The sequence below is a fragment of the Pipistrellus hanaki genome (genome assembly GCF_964339955.1).
Source record: "Pipistrellus hanaki genome assembly, chromosome: 1".
In the NCBI taxonomy this organism is placed as follows: Eukaryota; Metazoa; Chordata; class Mammalia; order Chiroptera; family Vespertilionidae; genus Pipistrellus; species Pipistrellus hanaki.
Genome location: NC_140503.1, coordinates 20,389,430 through 20,408,778, shown reverse-complemented (window position 1 = coordinate 20,408,778; position 19,349 = coordinate 20,389,430). Strand labels below are relative to the sequence as shown.

Genomic DNA, 19,349 nt, shown 5'->3' with positions numbered 1-19,349 from the left:
CCTACAGCCAAAAATACTCTACCCAGCAAAGCTATCACTCAGAATAGAAGGCCAGATAAAGAGCTTCACAAATAAAAAAAAAAGCTAAAGGAGTTCATCACTGCCAAACCAGAATTATATGAATTGCTCAAAGGGGTTCTTTAGGAAGAGGAAGAAGATAAAGATAAAAATTATGAACAACAAATATGCAACTATCAACAAGTGAATCTAAAAACAAGGGAATTAAAAAACCTGATGAACAATATTAACTGTTGAATATAATAGAATCAGAGGTATGGAAGGGGAGTGGACTGACAATTCTCAGGGAAAAGAGGAGTGGGGGGTGCGGGAAGATCGTAAACTGTGCACCTATGGATGTGGACAATGGGGGGTGGGAAAAGGGCCGAAGGTGGGGTGGGGACCTGGTGGAGGGGAAAAAAATGAGGAACTTTTGTAATAATATGAACAATAAAGATTTATTTAAAAACAAACAAACTGATATCCATATCTGGGTTAACCCCAGGCTCTTCTTAGTAGACCACTGATTTCAAAGGCCCCGCCAATCTATTCAAATTCGTTTTATACAGCAAATGGCAAGTCAGTCATCCACAATACTGCCTTTGAGAAAGTGCAATCTAAGCACTTAAGAACTTACACTCCTTCCCCCCACCCCCCCCACCCCACCAGTTTTCCCACTTAAATGGCCAGTAAAACATTCAACAGGAGGAAGAATTGGTATCTCACTTATGTTGAGGTTTTGGGTGATTTCTGTTAAATGTGGAAGGATTAGATTGAAGAATGATGTGGAGGGTTTTATCCTATGAGGGTGTAGTCTCAGAAATCAGTGGGAGACCCTCTCACTCTAAGGACCTGGAGAAAGCAAGAGGTAGAAAGGGCCAGTCAAGGACTCTGCCACTTAGACTCTCTCCTCTACCAGTCATCTGCATTTGGACCTTGATCGTGGTGGGATTTGGACCTTGATCGTGGTGGCATTTGGAGATCTTAAGGCTTGTTTTGGACATAGACAACAGCACATTCAGAGAACTGGGTACGATAACTAAAAGTTACTTGGGATGTGTATGGTCCAGTGGGGAAAAGAAGTGCATGAGAGCCATAGAATGATGGGTCTTCCTTTGGTGGTTCAAATATGTATAACGTAAATTGAAATCTATTTTTATTTGTGTGGTTATTAATCCTCACCCAAGGATATTTTTCCTTTTTTTAGAGAGAGAGAGAGTAAAAGGGAGGGGAGAGACAGAGAGAAACATTGTTGTGAGAGAGATACATTGATTAGTTGCCTCCCACACATGCCCCAACCAGGGCTGGGGATTGAGCCTACAACTGAGGTATGTGCCCTTGACCAGAATCAAACCTGGGACCCTTCAGTCTGCAGGCCAGAGCTCTATCCACTGAGCAAAACTGGCTAGGGCTGAATTGTACATATCAAAACTTATATTTGAAGTGTAGTTAAATATGTACTAAAAGGGAAATTTATAATCATAGTTATTTTTGTTGTTAAAACATAGGAATATTGAAAAAAATTAACCAAGACACAAATGGCAGATTGGCTTCAACTGGTACTCTGGCTCCTGCTGCTTTCCCAGAGTGTCAAGTTGAAGGTAATTATGAGGACTGCTCAAATTTTGCAATGAAGAGTGCTTTGATAGATCAGTAATGTCTACCACAGACAGGGAAGACCCTGAACTGGTGAAGATGCACATAAACTATTAGTCATACCTGAACTAAGCTCTCATCTCTTGAACATAGAAAAGAGTCAATAAGAAAAAGCTAAGAAAAACAGATCAAAGGAAATTAAGAAAAAAAGCAATATAAAGTGAAAAGTAAGCAATAAAATTAGTTAAGTTTGAAACACTACGTATTTAGTTTGGGGCCAAGGAAGGAGAAAATAAACATAGCTCTGCCAGAAAAACAAGAGAATTCAAATAAGAGGTTTCAAAAGTAGACATAGGGGAGATTGAAAAATTACAAGGGCACTGTGCACGACTGTATGCTACTGAATTTTAAAAACTGGATGAAGGGTGTCATTTTGAAAACTATCAGTTAAGTAAAAAGAAAATCAAGTAGAACAAGGCAAAAGTTTTTAAACTATACAAATTGGTTCTTAAAGAAACAGGGTAGCTCAGCCGGCATGGCTCAATACTTGAGCACTGACCTATTAACCAGGAGGTCACGTCCAATTCCTTGCCAGGGCACATGCCTGGGTTGCAGGCTCAATCCCCAGTAGGGGGCGTACAGGAGGCAGCCAATTAATGATTCTCATCATTGATGTTTCTACTTCTCTCCTCCCTTCCTCTCTGAAATCAATAAAATATTTATCTAGAAATAGGGTACACAAGCAAGCCTTGGAAGCAATTTTTAAATTACCATCTCTAGCCCTGGCCTGGTTGTTCAGTTGGTTGGAGCATCATCCCATACACCAAAAAATGTTACAGGTTTGATCCCTGGTCAGGGCGAGTACAAGAGGCAACCAGTCAATGTTTCCCTCTCACATCGTGTGTGTGTGTGTGTGTGTGTGTGTCCCACCTTTCTAAAATCAATAAATATATCCTTGGGTGGGGATACAAAATATATATCATCTCAAATTGTTTTTGAGCCTTTTTCTGAAATCTATGGAGGCTTTCAAGTGCCTGCAAGATCAGGTTGGGCCCCAACTCTGACATTAAAGCCTTCTGCAGTGTGTCCTTTGTCATGTCTCTGGATTTCCTATGTTATACTACCCCCTTGCACAGTCTGCTCCCCTATTGTTCCCACATGCTCATTCCCATCCCCTCTACAGAATGCTTGTAGCCTCTTGAATCTAAGTCCTGCCTCTTATTCAAGATCAGGTTTTAGTTTATTGCTTATTTTTCCTCTTTATATGTGTTCTGTTTCCCATAAATCTCTTAGGGACATATATCTTGTCTTCACTGTTTTATGGTATCTATATTATTAAATGTCCATTATTCTGTGCATTGCTCTGGCATATTGGTGATAACACCAGTGAACAAAACAGAAACAAGCCCTGCTTTCTTGAAGTTTGTTTTTGAGAAAGAAGAGAGAAGCTCAGGCCCCAGCTCTTGAGAGAGCTTATTTGCATGATGAGTTCTCAGGAAATGGTGCTGGTGGTAGTGACATGGTTCTTTGCATGAAGGTGTGTTCACCAGAGGTCACTAAATAGCAATTACCATTGATCATTTATACAGTGTAGAGTGCTAGGAGAAGCAGAAGCGTACGGCTGATAACAGCCCAAGGTTTCCAGTTAGATTTGAATCCTGTTTCCTTCACTTAATTAACCATTATTTAGGGATACCTCTAAGCTTCTGTTTTATTATCTGAAACAGATTACCTATGTCTTGGAGTTGTCCTTAGGGTTAATTGAGATAATGTATTTTCCTGGCATATATTTAGTGTCCATGCATGCTGGTTGGTGTAATTGTAATTTCTGTCGCGGCCATTGTTCCCCATTAAAAGAAGTCACATTTTTGTTGTAAGATATTCGTAAGTGTGATTTGGCTCTAGCTAGCAAGGCTATGGAAATTCAAACACATTCTGATTTCCTGAACACTAATAACTGATGACTATTGAAGGCAAAGGCTTAGTTTCAAACAAAACAAAAGATTAGATTTGGACCTACTGACTTCCAGTCAAGTTGGCTCCATAAGTTCACACTTAATATTCTCCCTCTGCTTCAAACACATAGCAAAGAGAGATAAAAGCTTAAAGAAGAAAACCAAAAGGACAGAGCTGAGCTTCAAAACAAGGGGAGCATCTCCTTGGCCCCCGAATGTACAAAAATAAAAGAATCCGTGAAGGAGGCTGCAGCAGCAAACTTTCTGACCTCTGCTTTGGAAGCAGGCCGGGGCAGCCTGCAGTTCAGCTCCTGTGGCATATTGGACCGGAAAGTGCCCTACCCAAAAGGAGAGACTAAAACCGGGCTCGTTAACTGAAAAGAAAACAGTGGTTTTCAACTGGAGATGATGTTAGCAATCTCTGGAGTCATTTTGGGTTTTCATAACAGGGCGCCTGGGGATGGGACGTTGCTGTTGGCTTCTAATGAGTAGAGTTCAGGATACTGCTAAACATTCGTAAAGCACAGGACAGCTCCCCTCAAACAAAGAATTACCCAGTCTAAAAATGTCAACAATACCAAGGCAAACCCCCTCCCCACACACACAAACAAACACACAAAGAAAAAACATCACCTGAGCTAAAGGATGCAGTGGGCTCTCCCAATGGGAGACTGGTAAAGCTGGCATGGACCTTTATATGAGACTATGGGCCTACACAGGAAGATAATGGCATGCCCTTGTAACTGTCCATGTCTCAGAACTCACCTGTACTTCTAAAAATCACTGAGGCAAAGGCACCAAAATACTTCTATAAATCTGGTCTGTGGTCAGGGGGTCTGGGTGAAGGCAACTATAAAATCTTCAGATTGCAAGAGATAAGCAACTAGAGAGGCAAGGGGAAATGATTTCTATTCCAAATGAGCCTGCAAACCAAAATTCCTAAACACATGAATAATCTAATACTAAGAAAGGTTGCCAACAGAATCAACAACTAGAAGATGAATTCCTTACAGATGAAATTCATATTTTTAAATGGTCGTACATTTAAAAATAGATGATGTATCTAATAGGAGTGTCTTGCGGGGCATGACATTTGACTCTGATAGGCGTATCACTAGAGAGGCCTGAGAGACAGGTGCACAAGCAATACTTCAAAATACAATAAGAGAATTTTCTAGAATTAATGATGAGTCCTCAGCTAAAAAATAAATTTCATGTACCAAAATAAATGCATATCTGGACACATCATAGTGAAACAGAACATTAAGCATAAAGAGAAATGTTAATACACCTGAGAGAAAATTCACTCGAACTCCATAGGAACACAGAATACCAGGATTCTTCTCTCCAGCAATAGTAGGCAGCAGAAAACAAGAGCTCATAAAGTGTTCAAGTGACAACTTGCAGTCTAGAATTTTATGCATAGCTAACCTGTCATTCCAGAGAGAAGGCAAAAGAAATACAATTTGAAGTATTTAAAATCTAAGAGGAGCCATGGCCTTCAGTGAAAGAATTGGTGAAGACTTAGGATAAAAGGGAACACAGAAGTGCTAGATAACATGAAACAGTAAAGTACAGCCAGTGAATATTAGTAACTATAAAAATAATTGTTGGTCTGCTTAAAAAAAAATAAAACATTCAAGGACAAGTAGTCAGTAAATAGTGAAGGTAGGTCTGTGTCACATTTAAGGGCAACTCAGAAGCATTTTCTTAGGAAAACAAGAACTAAATAATTGTTATATTTAGCTCTGTAACTTTCAAACCAATAAAGTGGGGGGGGGGGGGTAAAAATTTTACAAATCTGGTGGAAGAATGATAATGGAAAATAAAGAGAAACCAAGATGGCGGCATAGGGTAGACACCCGAATGCAGCCTACCACAACAAATTTGAATTTAGAACTGAAGAACGGGAAACATCACCCTGAAGCGCCGGACGGCTGGCTGAGAGGAGGCTCTACCATCTGGGAAGGAGAAAGAAGGCACGCTGAACCTCAGGAACTGTGAAGGTGCGGAGAACAGTGCACGTGAAAAGGCGGCCGCAGAGTTCGCTGCCAGCTTGCTTGCGAGCGTGGAGAGGGCGGGCTGAGTTCGCTATCAGCTTACTCCCTGTGCACGGAGAGGACAGTCAGCTAACGCGCGGCTGGCTTTCTTGTTTGGGAGGAAAACAGAATTACCCTATTGTGCTGATAGACGGCCCCAGATAGGGAGAGACCAGACTGTCAGGCAGTGGGCAGAGATCTCTCGGAGGTGTGTGAAGCCAGCTGCCATTACTACGTGACTCAGAAACCAGACCCTCGTAGGGAGGGGCTGAATAAAGCTTGTCTGCACCACCCAAGACTCCACCCCATCTAAGTGGAGAACAGAAGCCCTTCCAGTGGCTCGCTTCCTCGTTTGCTGCCAATAGGACTCTCCTAGGGAGGGGCAGACAGGAATCTAAAGCTTGTCTGCAACCAATTGTGTAGGATTCAACAAAGCTTGTCTGTGCCACCCCGAGACTCTGCCCCATTCAAGCAGAATACAGTAACCCTCCTAACTGAGACACTTCTGATCCTCATAGCCAATTGGCTTGAAGATTGGCGCTTCCCAGTGATACCAACAACAAGCAAGGCTTAACAACAAGACTGCACACACAGCCCACAAAGGGCTACACCAAGACTGTCCACCTCAGGTAACTGGGAGGTTGACTCACTGAACCATATAGGACACCTTAGCACACAAAGCCACCCTACCAGCTCAGGGAAGCTGTGAAAATTCCGAGACAAGGAAATAGATCACAAACAAAAGAAATGGAGGAAAAGAATAGACTGGATATAGAGTTCAAAACCACGCTTATAAGGTTTTTCAAGAATTTCCTAGAAAAGGTCGATAAGACCTATGAGGAGATGAAAAGGGATCAACAAGAAATAAAGAATACATTGTCTGAAATAAAAAATAATAGAGTCCTAAAAACAGAATGGAAGATCGCAAGAATCAAGTCAAAGATTTGGAACATAAAGAGCCAGAAGACACTCCTCCGCAGAAGCAAGAAGACAAGAGAATCCAGAAAGTTGAAGATAATGTAAGAAATCTCTGGGACAACTTCAAGTGAACCAACATCAGAATTATGGGGGTCCCAGAAGATGAGAGAGAGCAAGATATTGAAAACATACTGAAAGAAATAGTGAAAGAAAACTTCCCCACCTGGTGAAAGAATTAGACTTATAAGTCCAGGAAGCGCACAGAACTCCAAACAAAAGGAATCCAAAGAAGACCACACCAAGACACATCATAATTAAAATTCCCAGAGCAAAAGACAAAGAGAGAATATTAAAAGCAGCAAGAGCAAAGCAGGTAGTTACCTCTAAAGGAGCACCCATACGATTGTCAGCTGATTTCTCAATGGAAACCATGCAGGCCAGACGGGAATGGCAAGAAATATTCAAGATGATGAATAGCAAGAACCTACAGTCAAAAATAATCTACCCAGCAAAGCTATCACTCAGAATCGAAGGCCAGATAAAGAGCTTCACTAATAAAAAAAAAAAAGCTAAAGGAGTTCATCACCACCAAACCAGAATTATATGAATTGCTGAAGGGGGTTCTTTCGGAAGAGAAAGAAAATAAAGATAAAAACTATGAACAACAAATACGTAACTATCAACAAGTGAATCCAAAAACCAAGGGAATTTTAAAAATCTGATGAACAATGTTAACTGGTGAATATAATAGAATCAAAGGTATGGAAGGGGAGTGAACTGACGATTCTCGGGGGGGAAAGGGAAGAGACTGAACATAAACTGTGCACCTATGGATGAGGACAATGGGGGGTGGGGAAAGGGCAGAGGGTGGAGTGGGAACCTGGTGGAAGGGAACAATGGAGGGGAGGCGGAAATGAGGAACATTTGTAATAATATGAACAATAAAGATTTATTTTTTTTTAAAAAAGAATGATAATGGAAAACAAAACCAAAGTAATAAAAATAAATCCAAATATATGAGTAAGAACAATACATGTTTAACAGATTATATTCTTCTATTGAAAAATACATTATCAAACTGCATTTTTTAAAATGTTCCATTATAGGCTGCTTAAAAGAGACATACCTAAAGTAGAATCTCACAGAATGGCAAAGACTTGGGAAGAGATAAGCCATGCAATACTAATTAGAAGGAAAATTAATATAGCAATAGAAAAAAATAGAATTAATAGAAATAAAGAATAGCTTTTGTATGCACTTAATATTATAAATTCAAAATATATGAATTAGAAGCTGGCAGAATTATAAGAAAAACTGGCAAAGTATCATTATAGTGGAAGATTTATTTAAATATATTAGTGTAACTCAAAAACAAAAATTTCTGAGGATTCTGAATATTTTAAATGAAGTAACAATTTGCTTTAATAAGTGGCCTTTAATCTTTTTTTTACCACCACTTGTGATTTTAAAAATACATTTAGCATGCAACCCAATAAAAATATCTATATGTATATGAAGCAGAAAGTTCAAGGATTCCCTGGGTGTTTTTTTAAATGATGATTGTGTCCCCTAAATTTTACTAGTACAATGCCCTTATGAGTCACAATTCAATCAGAAAAACATTAGTAGCTAGGCATGGACTCCTGCAATCAGGCACTGCTGATAACGTGAAGCAATGAAATTGCAAACATCAAATATTATTTTGTTCAATATTTGTGTGCCCTCAATTTGTCAATTATTGCAATCTGTACCATAAACTTTATCTTATATGTATTCCCACGTAAAATTTTAGTGGCACTTTTAAGATAATTTTTTTGTTTGTTGAAAGCTTAGTCTGTCTTCACCCACTATTTCAAATCAGTTAAACCTGAAAAGGAGTCCTGCCAATGTGACTCAGTAGTTGAGCATCGACCTATGTACCAGGAGGTCACTTTTAGATTCCCAGTCAGGGCCTATATGCCCAGATGCAGGCTTAATCCCCAATAGCAGGGAGGCAGCCATCAATGTTTCTCTCTCATTGATGTTTCTCTCTCTCCCTTTCTCTCTGAAATTAATTTTAAAAATACACACACACACACACACACACACACACTTATTTGTGGGGCAAGTAGTATACACAGTTAAGTTGTTGTTGTTTTTTAAAAATCATCATTGTTGAAAGTATTAAAAACCTGAAAAGAAGTGAAAATTAAGTGAGTTGTCAGCTGTTAAAAGGTAAATACATTTTTGGGGACACCTTATATATATAATCCCTGGACTGATAGATAAAGGAGAAGGTGCACATACACTGTGTGCACATAGGTGTGTTGTAAGGAAAGCTGTAAAATATTTAATCTGTGAGAAAAGTCCGTGTTCGTTCTTTGGTATTCAGTCTTTAACTTGTGCCTTGAGATTTCTTCTCTCCTTTGGGAATTGAAAGAGGATGGCCTTCACAGGTATTTTATAAAAATGGGGTGGCTCTTTTCAGGACCTTCATAGATGCCACTATGTCTGTTTGCCACAGGCCTGGCGAGGTCAGCACAGGTAGCTCCACTCTTCCTGTAAAACGTTGAGTATTTTCCTTTTGTGGGTCCTTCCTTCTACAGAAAGGTCATCCTTGATGTGGTGGCATGAATCCAAGATAAACTTTTACTAAACCATTGAAACAGAAAGCTAGAACTCCTGTGTCAGAGACATGGAAAGCCTTGAAAAGAACCCAGAGAGAAGCAATATAGCACCAAACCACAGTCACCCTTGTGAAGTAATGAACAAAACAGATCTTAAAGAAAGCATATCACTTTCATAAAAGTTTCCACTGATCAAAATAATGGAGGGAAGAAAGAACAGAGGAAACCACAAATAAAGGAGCTAAAGGTTCACCAAAAAGCCTGCCAGAAGCCTTACCAGCAAAAGGGATAATGGGGATTTTGCTCAGTATGACCCACCTAGACTGGTGATGGTACGTTAGACAGTATAGGCCGCTGTATGGTGTGGTGTGGTCTGGATGCCAGTGGAATTCCTAGCCAGCTATTTGATCAACTTGTATTCCCTAAGGAGAGACTTGCACTCAAAAAAATCTTTCACAATGATGGATGCCGGCCACTTTCAGCTTATAGAGGCTATTTGTAATACTTGATTGAGCAATGTCTTTGCTACCCTTCCTCAGAGTAGTAGTGCCCATGCCAGGCGCAGGAACATGGAAGAGCAAGAGGGGTAGATAGGAATGGAGCCGGAGAACTGGAGTCTGGGTTAAGACGTGTACATTTAATACGTAAGGAAACGCTTCAGGTGCTGGCTCTGAACATGTCCCAGGAAAAAGAGCAGGTCAGTATTCATGGAATTCTTCTTTGTTGCTGCCATGCATGGCCACTTTCTTATCTCAGTTTTTAAGTGGCTCCGTTAATCAGGAAGGCTGCCCTCCAGCAGCTTTTGACAATTCTAAACAGTCCCGACCCTTCCCTGAGCCCATGACCACAGCTGAGGTTGTACTGAGCCTCTAACTCTCACCTGGGACTGCATCTGACACTTTGTATCTGCTAGAATGCACACCGTCTCCAAGAAGAGCAATGGAGGAGCACTTAGAGGACCAGAGAGTCACACCTCGTGCTCGCAGAATGGATGTGTATGATGCACAGTTAATGTCATCTTTCTCGTCCCGCCTTTTCAGTATTTCCCATTGTACAGCTCTGATACTTTCACCATTCCGGTGGTTCTGAGTCCATCATTAGCCATCTCTTCCTATTCCATATGAGCTATGATCAGAAAACAGCAGGTCACAACATCAAACACACATTTAACTTTGCATATTCAGGAATTCAGTGAGAAAAAGAAAGTAGTTTCAATAAAGTGGCTGATTCCAGTTGATGTTCTGCTCAGAATAAGACAGGAGTTGTGTTTTCCTCCAATTGGTCTCATTTCCTATGAGCCTCTCATAGGAAGGCAACTCTGTATCTGTGTTATTCTCATGTTCACACATGCATTTTACACAGCATGGCCCTTTGCTGCAAGCCAAGTGCCTCGTTCGGTGCACAATTGAAAAAAATATGGTGACTCATTCTGATACAGGAAGGAAAAATGTGTGTTAAATTTATTAAGGGATGGTTTGTGAATCTCAAATGAGACCTTCCTTCCTAAAGGATTTTTAGAATAATTTTGACTATGAGATTTCTGTCTTGTCAGTTGCCATTTAATTACCTTTTGATCTTAATAGCAAATTGCTGTTCACGTTCAGATCTGAATGTCTTACGGTCATTCTTCTATAGTTTAGCACTAATAGTCCAACCTGAGTTGGAGGCAGTGAGTCATCCAGTTTAATATTTCTGTGTGTAGTAAACTTACAGGGAATACAAAGATTGTTGATATTTCTAAGTAAAAATTACAAATTATGCTTATTTAGCCCTTGATATACTATCAGACACTGCTAAGATGTGTTTTTCACCCACCATCTCATCTAATCTGCAACAACCCTCTGAGGTAGGCCCTTTTATCCTGATGTTAAAACATAGTGAGTGACGGAGAGGCAACCAAGGAAGCGCATACACACCTTTCTGTGTATTTCCCAAAACACGGGTATTCCCAGGAAAGCAGCCAAGAGCTGCTGCAGGAGCAGATCAGCAAGTGAAAATTCACATGCAGGCTCCAGACAAGCTGTATTTCAGGTTCTCGTTTAGAAATGTGCTGTTCAGAAGTTGAAATGTATTTTCCAAAGGAAATGACGTTATCACAAGAAGAGCATATTTACCCATAATGTGCCTAAAGTAGTAAAAACAGACCCAAACCGTTTTGTGTACCAGTGTTTTCATGGAAAAGTTCACTCAGAATTTCCTCTTGGGTGGCTGTGGAAGGGGGACCTGTGCTAGAAACAGGAGAGTCCCTAGAAACGTCGTTCACATAAATCATGGTGACTCGAGGCCTGAGGTGGGTGTTGACAGAGGGCGGAGGGTGGAGGAGTGAGTGGAACTGGGTACGGAGGGGACATGGGGTCAGGAGAAACAGGAGAAAGCTTGTGAGGGCACAGGACAGGATGGCCATGCTAGAGGGCAGAGGGAGAAGATGAGAGAGTTGGGGGACCATGAACTCTCTAGGTCGAACCTCTGGATCTCCTGTGTGGCCTTATTTCTTCTCCTGACCCCCAAATTTTGGCCAGCCTGCTTCCCTTTTACAGCTGACACTTGGGGTATCCCTATGAAACTGAGACAGCCCCAGGCTGCTGCTGCTTTTTTTTTTTTTTTTTCCCTAGTGCAGCTGCTGCTCACACAGGTGAATGACCCTAAAGGCTTTTAACTTCTCTAAAAGAAAGCTCATCTTAGAACATTTCTCTTTTCGCTTGGGCCTGGAAGAGCAAATACCAGCCTGTGGATGCTCAGGGTGGTTGTGGGGCTCTATAAGGAGCTGAACTAAAATGCATAGACATTCCCCATGTAGGTAAACAAGGGTGCAGCTTGTGGAAAAGGGTGGAGACCTGCACTGCATTCTCTCCTCTTGGGCCCTGTGGCATCCTCAAAATGCAAGTGGAAAGAGAGAGTGGGGAGGGGAGAGGTGGGGGGGGGGGGTATAAGACAGTGTGATCCTTGCATCATGGTTGGGGTGTGTTCTCAAGGGACCTGTCTCCACCAGCCGTGTAGGGACCACCTGGGCACCTGAGCCTCTGCCAGACTCTTCGAGTGGTGCTCATCCCGCCTTCCTTTACCCACTAGCCAGCGTTTCCATGACTTCCCTGGGAGCCATAAAGAGTCCGCGTTCTCAGGCTGCATCTGAGCTCACTGAATCTGCAGTTCCAACAGAAAGGCCCGGAAGCTGTATGATGGACATGTTTGTCAAACACTGCTTGACTTTCCCTTTACCTTGCTGGTCTTTAAAAGTTCGTCTGACATCATAAGCCCCTCTCTGACTCAGGATCATGCTTCTCATAACTTTATGATGCTGCTGAAATATGACTTCCTCAACATTGCCTGATTTCCCTTATGCAGCAGTGGGGTGAGACAGCAAAAAAAATCATCCTTGACCATTCTCTTTACCATCTAAATTGGTTCTCCCATTTCATTCTCTTATAGCATCTTATACTTCTCTTCCTGAACATTTATCACACAGTTTATAACTTAGGTATTTGCGTGATGTCTACCTCCTCTCTAGCACCAAGCACAGGGAATGCTTAATAAATATTTTGTGTGTGAATGAATGAATGGAAAAGCAGTGCTGAGAGAGGGGGTACTAAGAGTGGGATTGGATGCTGCTGAACAAATAAAGAACTGAGCATATGGAAACTTGAATCTACCATCTAAACTTTTTACACATCAACTAAAATCAAGGTAGATGGACCCAACAGTAAGTGTGTTTAGGGGGCGTTGGGTCAGATTATTTAAAAAAAAAAAAAAAATTTATTAAATATCCAAGGTATGCAAAATGCACTATGGATACAATTTTGTGTAAGACTGAGACAATCTCTGTTTCTATGGAACTTACAAATAATCTAGCAAGGATAACATATTATGCAACCAGTTACACAACTTCATAATTATAATTTTCGTAAATGCCAAAAAAACAACAAAAAAACAACACGGAGACCTGAAATGGTCTGTAGGGCATTGAGCTAGTCATAGACCTCCTCAGACATGGTGGGGAACCCAACATACTCTATCCCAGTGATCGGCAAACTCATTAGTCAACCGGGTGGCAAACTGTTCTATCCCATCTCTTGTCAAAGTTGGCATGAGGGGAGGTGCCTCCGTGTAATGGTTTCTCAACCTTGACACGATTGGCATCTTGGGTGAGATAATGCCTTATCTGAGGGCACTTCCCAGTGCCCTGTAGGAGATGTTTAGTACCATTCCTGGCTTCTACCCATTAGACCCCCACAGTTGTGACAGCCACAGATGTCTCCACATAGACAGATGTCCCTTACGCAAAATCTGTCCCCCCTCGCTCCACCAGGTGAGAACCACTGCTCTAATGAAACTTGCTTTTTTTAAAATGTCTTTTTGCTTCCTTATGATTTATTCAAGTCAGTGCCAGGAATTTAATTTGTCCGTTCAATAAAGAAATGTTCATTACTTACCGTGTTCCCCAAAAAATAAGACATCCTCCGAAAATAAGACCTAGTGCATGGGAAGATAAGACATCCCCTGAAAATAAGACCTAGCGCAACTTTGGGAGAAAAAATTAATATAAGACACTGTCTTATTTTTGGGGAAACAGGATACTTATTAGGTGCCAGGCACTGTTCTCAGCACTGGAGACACAGCAGCAATGAAAGCCTGTGCTTTCTTGAAGTTGCATTCCGTGGAGAGATGGACCATGCCTTTTAAAATATGTAATATTTCAGAAGGAGAGGATGGGTTGGTCGTAGACGCCCTCTCTGATAAGAGGACATTTCAACAAGGGCTTGAAATAAAGCAAGAGAATGAGCCACATGAGAGGGAGCGCCGAGAGCAAGAAGCAAGCCATTGGAGGGCCAGTACTTGACCTTGCCTTTCATTCTATACGTCTAACCAACTGTCTGTGTTTCAGAGGGTCCACCACGGAAGGGCAGCTGAACGGACTCCAGAGCAACCTTAACTCTGCTTCAGCCGTACCCATCGCCAACTCCTCAGGTTAGTTGGCTCAGCAGCTGTCCCGCCCTCGAGGGAGGATACTGGGATTGGCACACGCCCTCTTCTGCCTTCGAAGAGAGCTCCCGTTCAAATAAGGAAGCACGCGGGCTTTCGGGCTTTCCTGCACTGGCAAAGGGCAGTTTGTTACATTCCTCTTTAAAATGGACATTCGCAGTTTGGGATTGAATAGTGTTTTGGATAGTTGGGACAGTTGAAATTTCCCATTTTCGGTCGGATCCTCTTTAGTAAAAAAAAAAAAAAAAAATGCCTGTATTTGACTGTTTATCTAGTATTTCCACATGTAGTATCTCTCGTAGTCTGCATGACAGCCTTGTAAGTTGGATCTTCCTATTCCGCTGCCCCAGATGAGGAAACTGAGGCTCAGAAAGTTGAGGGGCCTGGAGCAGACTGAGCTCTGGGCTTTGATCTGAGGCCTGTCATGCTAATGTCACTGGTCTCTTGCCAGGTAGGTGCTGAGGGCTCAGAGCCTCTCAATGTGGGAACCTACATGTAAGTTAGGCATCCTTGGACCACGGATAGTTTGCTATGAGTAATAATGCATGAGGAAGTACTCATAAGTAACCAGACAAGTGGGAGAAAAATCACATATTTCTTGTTGGTCACCCACGGTGGAAAAAGGAACATTCTGGGCGCGGAGGTACATGCACGGTGAACAAGACAGTCCCTGCTGTCAGGGACCTTACAGGCTCAGGGCGAGAGAGCAGTCAGCATGGAGCATGCTGCGGGGCCATCCAAGCCAGGGACGGGGCCGAGTGGAATCACATAGATAACACTGGCGGAGCATTTGCTGTGTGTGGGGCAGAGTTCTGATCGCTTTGTGTGTAAAACTCATTTGTTCACAAACAGGCTGATAATAGAGGAACCGTGCTCCCCATTTTTCAGCTGAAGAAATAATGGCACAGGCAGCTTATGAAACGTGCCTAAAAGTTCACAGCTAGTAAACGGTGGGGCTGTCTTTAAACCCAAGCAATCTGGCCCAAGCCCTTAGAGAGAGGGCTGCTTAGAGGAAGAAACATCTAAAGCTGAGGTTTGAATGTGAGCAGGTCAGCCAGGAGAGGGGAGGCGTGGAGTGGAAGGAGGTCTAGGAAGAGGGAAGATGTGTGCAAAGCTGTGTTCTGGAACCCTTCCTGTACCTGGGACTGAGGCAGGAGCAGGAGCGGCAAGAGAAAAGGCAGGTGGCAGGGGCAGTTTATGAGCCGTGCAGGGAGCTTGGCCTTAAGAGCAGTAGGGGGCCATCAAGGAATGTGCGTATGTGTATGGGGGGAAGGAGGGGGGACAGGTTGGTGGTTGACATAACGCACCTTAAAATGATTATAAGATCTCTGAAAAGCCAGGTTTCATATATCCCATAGAGTTACTATGAGGATTAAATGAAGCAATATAGAGAGAAAGATTCTGAAACTACATCCAGGTAAGGTAATAATATAATAGTATAAGGATTTTATTCTGCACTTAAAATCTTAGGAACTGAATTTGAGAAATTGTTGATGTGCATCAACTTGCCCTCCCCTCAGGAGAAAAAAAGAATTATTAGAACATGATAATTATTTTTAAGAAAATAAAATTTCTGCCTGGAACGGTTAGGGACTGAGGATGAGTGGCTCAGAGAATCATGGTCTAGTTGGAAGGGTACTCGTTAGTACAGTGGTTAGAGCCCCTGCAGCTCTTCAGGTCTGAAACTGGAGAGGTTTACAAAGCCTGTGAGATCCGAGAGCCTGGCCCATTTCATCTGCATGTCTAATTGATAAGTACTGAACTGAACTCTGCATGCACTCTGCCTGAGGACAGTGGAAATGTGAGGGGCCAGGTGGGTCAGACTTTCAGCATCTTGATCATGAGTTAATATTTACTGACGGTTGAAGTTACTTGGAAGATTTTGTAGCATTCCTACTGAATTTGATATCGGCATAAAACCACAGAGCAAAGAGAACTTGCACTTCCCCTTGGATCCTAAAAGCTACCTTTCTCCCCCTTCTATGTCAGATGAGCATATATTCTGCTCACCTTGTTTAGGTAGCCTTTTTACTGCTGTAGTCACAGATGACTCTTGGCCTCTATAGTCCCTTGAACTTGTTTCTGTTGTATGGCTTTTCTGATGTCCTGGTCCTTAAGAAAACACCGGTGTACCTGAGGGAATAGGTTCAGGCATTTTCCATACTTCCCAATAAACATTTTACCTGAGCAGTATAGCTAATTAGTATGAACTAATCCTGTTAGAGTTATTTATACAGCTAGTAAATACCATGTTTCCCCAAAAATAAGACCTAGTGCATGGAAAGATAAGACATCCCCTGAAAATAAGACATAGCGCAACTTTGGGAGAAAAAAATTAATATAAGACAATGTCTTATTTTTAGGGAAATGGGGTAACTACCTGACACTTCATTGTTTCAACTAAAATCATGTGTTTTTCTATATCCTGTATAGACTTAAAAGGGGTTCAGAAGGGTGAGCTATAAAAAGATTAGGTTGCTATCAGAAACATTTTTCTTTAAACTTAAAAGGAAAAATAAACCTCATAGTAAGTCAAAAAATTTACACATCTCTCTCATAGTTGAGAAGTCTGTGCCCACCCAGGAATCACTAAACTGGTTTTGAAGGTTTTAACCCGTCTTATCCAGTTAACTCAGGTGGATAACATGGTTATTAATGAATCCCTGAATGTAGCAAAAGTCTATTCCCTGGTCCCTTGAGCCTTCCCCAAGTCTGGCCAAGCAGGCCATAACGCTGAGTGGCTTTGTTCTCAGGCATTCATCTCAGAGTGCTGTTGAAAAAAACTCAGTCTTTTTGCACAGATGGTGGCACAGTGACATTTTTATTGTGAACATTAAATGAGGTAGTGAATGTGAAAGCTCCCAGCAGAGTGCCTGAGATGTCCCATGGATGATATTTTCCCTCAACTTCCTTCCTCAGGCCATGTATTCTGTATATTCAGGCCATGGAAGGAAAGGTATGGAGTCAGCAAATTTGGAAATTTGAGAAGGAAGCTGTCGTGAAGGCCTTTGGCTCAAAGCCAAAGCCAATGCCTTCCTTTTTTATGACCACGGTGTTCTTGAGTTCTGAAGTGGCGATGGTGAACTAAAATAGCAGAGAGGCAGATTAGATAACCCACATTTCTCTCATGCTGACTCGATAGTGTCAGCTACCATTATTGTAGGGGTCTGAAGCCATACCAGCTGCCCTCAGTGTGGCACCTCAGTTTCTGCTTGCATCTCTCCTGTCCTGCAGTCAATCTCTACCCGCCCCAGTCCCCCTTCCCCTTCTCCCCCTCTTCCTCCTCCCTCTCCTCCTCTCTTCCTCTTCCTCCTCTTCCTCCTCCTCCTAGTTCCCTTCCACTTTTCCCCCTCCTCTCCCCCATCCCCTCCCATTTCCCCACCCCCTCCTCCTCTCCCTGCCCCTCCTCTTCCTCCCCCTCCTCCTCTTCTTCCTCCTCTTCTTTCTTCTTCTTCAGTGTGCTTTTTAAGCTCTCAATGGTCTGTAGTTGATAGAAGAAACCTTGCCACTTTTTGAAAACCAATGATGGGTTCTGTTTACAAGAAGCAAGAAGCAGTGTGCTTGTTCAGTGTTATTCCGGGTCCTGGTAAAATGCACTTTAACTCCATGCTCTTTGCATGGGGATGCGGCATCAGCGCATCAGTGTGACTCTGCCTGCCCCCTCACTGTCTTTGAGAGACAAGATAAAAGAACTGATTTTATTATAAAGTAAACCCAGTGGAGCCAAGACCCTACAGATCTAGAAATCGCTTTAACTTCCAAGTGAAATTACTTGCCTGGCAGCTCTCAGTGGAATGAGCTATTCTCACCATCAGATTCTTATTTTTGTCACCATGCATTCTATATTGTTGAATATCCTGGGTGGATCTCTGGAGTATAATAGATTAAAAATAAAAATAAATAAAGCTCTTGAGATGCTTGCCTTAGTGTGTTATGCCCTTTATTGCTCCCCAAAAGTTCTTCTTTCCCCAGAGCCATAGGGATAAGAATTTGGGTTGGTTACCCACTGTTACGCTGTTGGAAAGCAAGAAACTGAGCATGGATTTGGTATTTGGTAGGACGGGCGGGGGGGGGGGGGGGGGGGGATGGCAGCATCTGGGAGAATGTTGATGCCCTAAATCCTAGTTTTAGATTTGACCTCTTGTCCTTTCAGCTAAGATCAAGTAAAGTGTTAAGTAGAGATTTTTTTTTACATTTTTCAGGATCTTTGGAAGCTCCCCAAGTTATTTTCGCCAGATCCAAACCTTTGCCCACCCAATCTGGAGCCCCTGCTACAATTATAGGACAGAGAAAATCAAAGTCGGTGAAGTCAGGGCCAATTTAAGGTAACAACAGTAAGAGCATATTTTTTATTCTAACTTGCTGATTTTATGCTGCAGCAAGAGACTCAGTAGCTATCAAAATAAGTTACAGTTTCTCAAAATGACAAGGAAATTGGGATTTTCTAAAAACAAAGCTCAGAAGAACTCTAAAAACTGTGGGTCAAAGTTAAGCTACAACTATCTTGCTTCTGTAATGGCCTCCCAGTAGGTGGCGCTGTGGCAGTAATAAATTCCTTGTTATTACAGAGGCTTTTGTTTAAAAATATGGTGATGGCTAGGCCAATCAATGAAAGACACTAAAGCCATAATTGAATTACAAGTAAAATGTAACAGAATAAACCTAAAAACATAATATTTGTAGGTCAAATTGCAGTGGCATGATTATTAATTAAGGCATCAAGACTAGAGTTGGGTTAATTGTGAACTAGACTTGCAAATAATGGGAGACCAAAAAAGGGGCCAATTAAAATTAAAACACACACACACACACACAATTTTTTAAATTTTTGGTGAGGCCATTTAAATTAATGACACTTTATTTTGAGTTAAGATAAACATATGCCATAATTGGCAGCAAAACAGACTATGAACCCCTCCTACCCCCCATCCAAAAGGAGCTTCTACACTAAAGGACTGGCCTGAGTTGATCTTGTGAGGCTCTGTCCACACTGCACCAGCGCTGCACTCAATGTTTTGTTCACAGCGGTGGCTTTCAAAACTTTTCAGAGAATTCTATGACACCACAGGTTTTAATGATTGCTTTCCCCTTTGCTCTGCCCTACATTCTAAAGCATTAATTGCACACCTGCTATGAGCTTAATACTCTTCTTACCTCTAGGGGAATATTTATAAATGTATTTGAGAAGCATTATTCATCAAAATACCCCAGGAGAGCAAAAGAGGGAGGAAAACTATTTACCCACCACAGGATTCATTTAC

At 41.9% G+C, this 19,349-nt stretch overlaps 1 protein-coding gene across 19 annotated transcripts in view; it reads left to right on the top strand.

The window, feature by feature from the left end:
* The window catches only part of TTLL5 (tubulin tyrosine ligase like 5), a 233,887-nt gene that overhangs the window by 183,753 nt on the left and 30,785 nt on the right, over window positions 1-19,349 (top strand). For 9 of the 19 annotated variants that reach the window (XR_014795749.1, XR_014795750.1, XM_084892422.1 and 6 more), the window contains 2 exons: window positions 13,991-14,073; window positions 18,291-18,413. Coding sequence is in view for 17 of the 19 variants with exons in the window: in XM_084892422.1 (XP_084748548.1) it covers window positions 13,991-14,073; window positions 18,291-18,412 (205 nt within the window). In the remaining 2 variants the exon portion in view is untranslated. Of the gene's footprint in view, window positions 1-13,990; window positions 14,312-18,290; window positions 18,414-19,248; window positions 19,267-19,349 lie in introns of those variants that run through there. The other 10 variants (XM_084892419.1, XM_084892416.1, XM_084892415.1 and 7 more) reach the window with 3 other exon arrangements.